The sequence below is a fragment of the Ascidiella aspersa genome, chromosome 5, assembly GCF_963924565.1.
Source record: "Ascidiella aspersa chromosome 5, kaAscAspe10.2, whole genome shotgun sequence".
Lineage (NCBI taxonomy): Eukaryota > Metazoa > Chordata > Ascidiacea > Phlebobranchia > Ascidiidae > Ascidiella > Ascidiella aspersa.
The window spans coordinates 31,294,002-31,300,700 of record NC_139451.1 but is presented as its reverse complement, the minus strand read 5'-3'; the positions used below and the strand labels follow the sequence as shown (position 1 = coordinate 31,300,700).

General features: G+C 34.4%; 1 protein-coding gene across 1 annotated transcript; it reads right to left on the bottom strand.

Annotated features, from left to right (window-relative positions):
* Window positions 1-944: 944 nt before the first annotated feature.
* Window positions 945-4,437, bottom strand: LOC146146334 (kelch-like protein 12). The gene is made up of 4 exons (XM_083390067.1): window positions 4,353-4,437; window positions 3,562-3,685; window positions 1,385-1,535; window positions 945-1,171 (listed from the first exon to the last, which is right to left on the bottom strand). The coding sequence occupies exons 1-4, from the start codon at window positions 4,427-4,429 to the stop codon at window positions 945-947; spliced, it is 579 nt and encodes a 192-aa protein (XP_083246193.1). The 5' UTR covers window positions 4,430-4,437.
* Between the last annotated feature and the right edge of the window lie 2,262 nt (window positions 4,438-6,699).

Genomic DNA, 6,699 nt, shown 5'->3' with positions numbered 1-6,699 from the left:
GGATGTCTGATTAAAACTGAACAGATACTCAAAATCCCAAATGTATTTCTAAGCACATCGAAAGCCTTTCCGAACTCACTAAATCTGTTGATCTATAATGCAAGCAGGGCATGCTAGAAAAACAACTAGCCTGCAGTGAGGTTCGAACTCAAGACCTCGGTCTAGCCGGGGCCGTCGCTCTACCAACTGAGCTTCACAAGCTCAGAAGGGAACGAGTTGAGAAACAACCATACGCCAATGCTAAGCATCGGTATTTATCTAATACAATGGTGTTATCTGTGTCAGTCCCAAAACTGAAATGCAACTATATGCAAGTAATCTGATATAGAAATGAAAAACTTTAACCAAGAAAGGGTGATTGCATATATAAAGTATTGCTTTATATCTAAAAACAATATACAAGCAAATAAAACACCCTACAACAAAGTAAAGATTTCTATTATCAGTTGGAACTTATTTTACATAAGATTGATTAATATGTATGGATAAATACGATGCACTGTGAGTAAAAGGCAAACACAAAATTCCCCACAAAAAATTAAACAAATAAAACATTGCTCAGAAGGACATTGTTTTATTTAAATAAAGTTTACCAACAAACAACTAAAGCATCGCACTTGTAGATCATTGAACACTGGAGTAGCTTGATCATTGATAAACTTGAATCACTAATACAATTTTAAGATGAAAAGTAACAACATTATCTCTATTCTTTTGCAAAACATAAATCAACTAAGGAAATAAAATATAAAGTTATAATATTTTGTATTTTATTGCCAATTGATATTTTTAACTCCAGGGCACCTTTATAATTGATTATGTCACTAACACGAATAGAAGATGGTATAGTGATGTTATGAAAAACAATTTCCTTTTACAAACACATAAAGGTTTTAAAAAGTTGAACCAAAACTAGGGTAAGTTTTGGAAGAAAAATGTGATGTTTAAGTTACCTTGGTATTTTCATGATTGATTATTGCAGACATAGAGTCAATATCCAGTTGTTTAAAGTCATCTTGTTGCACAACATCTTCAAAGTTTTCATGTATCACTTGTTTTGCTCTTTCCTCTATTTCGGTGAGATGGTATCGCTGGGCATGAGCCAGGATTTCCAAGCAATTATCAACACCCACCATTTGCAAGATGTACTTGGCACAGTTGGATGTAAGAACTATAAAAAACAAAAAGTGTGTTAGAAAATTTAATTAAATAACTGAAATTCCCAATATTGGTATGAAACTTAAAAACAGAGACTATTGTTAATAATTATACAGTTAAAATTGTTAAATAGGACATTACATACTGGAATTAAAACTATTCTGCATATTTACTCACTTATAATTAGGTAAAGAAATAATAAATTAAAATAGATTAATATTAATACATTCAATCTGTGTGTAGTCAGCATCCTCATGCAATTCCAATGCATTCTCATTTGTAATCTGCACATCATTAGTGTAAATGCAATTCAAAAGTCTCTCCAGTTGTTCATCTGTCATTTTTATGTTGATCACTGCAGCAAATTGTTCTTTCATCTGAACAGTAACATGTGATAACATAATGTGAATTCATATTTTCTGGCCAACGTTATCATTTAGTACACGGGTGGCCTGCGACATCAATGTTCGTGGCCCATGGAGCATTATTGTTGTAATGCGTAGCGTTTCAGGGTTTAATGAAATAAATGTAAGTGATTACAAAAAGCAAGCATGTTTTAATTGTTTTGTTACGATTACATTTTTCGAGTTAGATTATTGAATAAACTGGTTTTCGATCACTCATCAAATTCGGATGCAGGGGTTTGGCAAGACAGCCATGCTACCTTTCGTTATGTTTTAGAACAGTTGTGTTAACCAGCTTTATATAAATTTATATAAGTGGTTTTCAACCTTAGTCCACTTTATGTAACTGTCCAGTGCCTTGCATAACAAAAATCAAGTAGAAAGTTCACACGAAGCACAGAAAATATATGTTACGCACAATACAACGGCCATTTTGCCAAATCATTATGGATTCATGCAAGTAATGAATAAGTCTGAGCCACCCTGCATCAACCTGTTGCTATAGGCAAGATCTAAGAGGTATATTTCTGGGTTCTTGATTATAAAACTTTACTTATGTTTGCAAAAAATGTAATATTAAACAAGTCTGTTATTACTTAAATGTATTATATCAAAGGCCTGTTATACTAAATGTCCAATTATTGTGAAAGCATGCAATGGTATATGCACAGAATTTGAGCTGCCAATGTCTACAAAACAACAAAAAAATAGAAGCGTGAGAAAATTTTACAGTAATATTATTGAAGTTGGTAAAAAATATAGTTAGGGGGAAGGCATGGCTTGGTGTACACCCTTTAGATCAAGTGTACCATATTATACCGAACAAAACTAGTCAAAATGTTTTTTGTCTTATCTTCTTCTTTGAACTAAATAACGATAAAATATAATATCACCATTCTGAAGCTTTTTTCTAGTTTACTGTGTGATTATAGGTTAGCGCCCTGACTCTTTAAAAAAATCTCAGCTAATTTAATTTGGTTAATACATTTTTGTCCAAATCACTAAAGTCATTGTAATTTTGACGATAAAAGCTTTTTCAATGACCTTCTAATAATTAAAAGTTGTGCAAAACATGTGATTTTTTCACCCTATGCGTGCCCAAATTTTCCTGTGTCATCTAAACTCGATTTCATTTGCAGAAAAGCACAAAAGCTTAGCAGCAGGTTTCCTAAGCTTATGTGTATTACGACGGTGCCTTTTGACAAAATTTAGTGAAGTCAACTTTAAACACTTTTTGGCGACCAAACAAAATCCATATAATGCATGCCTGTAGCCAAGTGCAATGCTCTTCAACTGGTGTGCACGGTGCACCCTAGGGTGCACAAAAATATGTATAGGGCGCACCGATACAAAAAGGTATACAAAGGTGTATCACAAACTTTTAGCGTTATTTGCATAAAGTTTGAATGCTGTTTTATGACAGGCAATAGTACTCGCAAGCAGCCTGTCGCCATAATCGAACTCTCAATGACAGTGGGTAAAACTTCGGCAGCTCAGCTCGGTTTAATTAACATGATTGTATTAATATGCAAATGATGTTTCATATCGCTTTTTACCTTTTAAGGAAACAGGTGCATGAGTTCGTCACAACAACTTTAAGGGTTCACCAAACCAAAAAAGGTTAAAGAGCACTGGCTTTGTGTATGTGGCCCACAAACTATATTTACAAAATATTATGGCCCGTGATGCTTTCAATCTTCAACCACCCTGATTTAGTATATAAAATAAAAAAGATAATTTTTTTTATGTATTAATAGAAAAGTAAAAAATGGAAAAAACATAGCAGGTAGCACAAGAATAAATCTGATTTTGCTGGTTGAAGCAATTATAATTATGGTAACAAATAAGAATCAAATTGGTCCATCTTGAAAGTGCAAGAACTGAAAACATAGCTTTTACAACTAACTTCTTAAGGTAGGAATTAATAAACCCTTAACAGACAATTATTTACATACTTCAAAAAATGTGAATATTACTTGATTTATTAATTATAACTTACCGGAGTTGTAAAAAGTTTGCAAAAGAACTCTGACGTAAGGCCAAGCACAACTCTATGAACCGCGAAACATTTCGTTTCCGCCTTGAGGGTTGCATCACAAAACTGCTTTTCAAACTTGCGATCACTAAAAATAGAAATTCAAGAAGGCGATTTGAATAGGTTGCTGAAATGTTTACAATTACCAGAGGAGCTGTTTTTCATTATGTCTGGCAGCAACAGTTTATATAAAGAAATTCTTATTTAAGGCACAAGTGAGATGATTCTACATTGCTGCACTTTAGCCCCTTATGGCAGCCAAGACAGCCAATTGTTGACTTCTAGACAGAAAATGTTTTTAATACCTGGAATCGCTTTTCATAGAACATAAGCCGTTCTGTTTATTCTTACATTTGACTTAAATTGACTTATATATACACACCAGGGGCAACTTAAGAGATACAGCGATTAGTGGTTTATTTTACAACAGTTACAGTGATAAGTTATGCAGCATAGAAAACATAAACAAATAAAAAAAAATACTGAGCATTTGATCCAATATTTTCAGCTGAATTATATTATACTGCGATCAACAGGGTTGCTCAAAGTGGAATACTGGATCATAAAAACAAAGGTTGACATATTTGAACCCTAAACCTTTCTTTATTTCAGGCAAGAATGACAGAGCTGCTGTCGTAATGCATGTTTTTTGGTTTAATGTTTATTGCTCACCACATGTTTAAGTTAAAAAACATCTTGTCGTATAGAATAGTCTTTCTAGAAGGCACAATCGCTATCATGATTAATTCAATTACCGGTTAAGCAGTTCCAATATATCAGGTTTTTCTGTGAAATCTTCTCGAAATGTGGTCAAGACATCTGCTGTTGCCATGTCGCAGTGTGGAAGAAAACTTAACAGGACACCGGACTTTAACTATGGGACCAACGTTGGCTGCACTACGAATTAAAATATTGTAATATTGGAAGAGGCTATTTGCCCGGAAATCCATTCCTGCACCGAAGAAAGCAGTCAATCCATTTTCCATATATGGAAGAACAAGCTGGTCCATGCAGTGTAAAATTGATGTAAAAGCTATGTAATAAGGCCCGTTTACACTACAGCTGAACTGAGCTGAGCAAAGCTTAATTTGCATTTAAATTCTATGGCGAGCGTTTCACGCTTTGCTAAACTCAATCCCACTGCAGCAATAGAAAAAAAGTTATGTTTTGGAGCTATTTTTACGCTCAGCACAGCTTATTGCAGCTGTAGTGAAAGCAATTTCACGCTTTGCTCAGCTCAGTGCAGCCTTTATTTCTTATACTACGCTTATCAATTTGAGTTACGGTGTCGGTTAGTGTTTGGGAGAGTTGAGTATTATTATATTTATTATTTAATAATATTCCTTAACCCACCCAAATGCTAACCAGCACCAAAACCCCAAATTGTTACCAATATAAAACCCTGGACGAAAAAATGTGGTGGGATTGTAGATCAGCGCTGAAAAATAACAATATGATTTATTGCCCAAGCCGCTTACTGTACTTTGAAAAGTATCCGGTTACCAAACTTCAAAATCTGCACTACTGTAAACCGCTTTAACAATAAATAGTGTTGTAATTTTGCAGATTCGGTTACAGTAGTGCCAATTTCGAAGTTAGTAAAGGGTGAGCTGGGCAAATAGCCTCTTCCTGCTTATTCATCACATATCAAAACGTTACAAGCACAACTTACAAGCTATTTAAAAACTCTGCAAACATGATATGACACAAACTGTTGGCTTTCTTGCTCGGCGAACAAAGGTGTGGTCATTTTTAAAGTTTAGTTCCTCTTTGCAGTTTCGTTCTCGGGAATGCAATTGCGGCATAGAAAGTTTATAAAATAAAACTGACTGAACCGCATTTCTTTTACCGGTTTTGACAGAAAGTTGACGAAAAATTGCAAAAAATGGGTGATAAATGAAATTCTTTGAACTTCGGTGCATTTTTTGTATTTGTTGTTTATGTTGGCGGAAAATATGCATTAGACCGTGACGGTTGTAACCAGCCATCCGTGACCAATAATAACAACAAGGAAATGTATTTTGCTTAAATTTCTATTTGATTGGAATTTTTAAGTATCATATTTTGTTGAAATATAAAATTACAAACCAAGTACAAATAGTTGTTGTATGACGAATTTAACATGTTCCTATGTAAGATGAACATATGTAATATTTCTATATTTATTTTAGCTGTTAATATTTTAAACCAGGGGTTCTTAAACTGGGGTCCATGGACCCCTTGGGAGTCCGTGAACTAGTTTTAGAGGGTACATGAAGGCCTAATTGAAATATTAGTGTATATTTAAGAAGTTTCCATTTTTTCAAAGAAAACAGTTTAATCAATAATAAAACAGATTTGCACTGTATGTATTTAGACTCCATTTCACTTTAACATTTTTGGACCGAAATCAGCAGATTTATTAAGTTTATTTGTATTGTGACGTCAATTTATGACGTCATTTTTGAATTTTTTTCCCTACCGTGGTCCACGCAAGGACAAAAAAAATTTTAGGGGTCCGCGGTGTAGCGAATCAGCGTCTGTATTTGTTATTTACAGCACTGTGTTTGTTGTGCGTGTGCTAAAGTCTGCTAGTCCTTCTGGCGTATTTTCTGTGCGCTGCATCCTGATAGTTAACTGGCCAGTTTTAATCTTCAACGCATTCGCTTTGAATGCAACGTTAGTCGTGTCCTTTCTTCTGCACAACAGTCAACGATGCGCTCCTTACTGGCAACACGTGTTTTTACTGCGCTGTAAGCTCTTTCATTGAAAGCGAGCTATGCTAAATTATGTGAATGTACAATAAATCTATAAGCGACCTGACAGTATGCTCCTTAAATTACAATGACAGCTTGTTTTAGTTTCGATTTAGTGGAGTCAGATAGCACGGTGGTCATGTCTCACCTGTAGAAATATGCAGCGGTAAAAAAAGTTTAAGAACCCATGTTTTAAACGAACACAGAGCTTTTTAAATGTGCCGCGAAAATTTTAGTAATTTTGGAACATAGTCGAATTACAACCAGGTATGCAGGCGACATGTTAGGTTTTTAATGTAAACTATCTATTACCTCTGTTTAAAATAATTTAAGAAAATAGAGGATGTTAATAACAGGCATTGCAGAG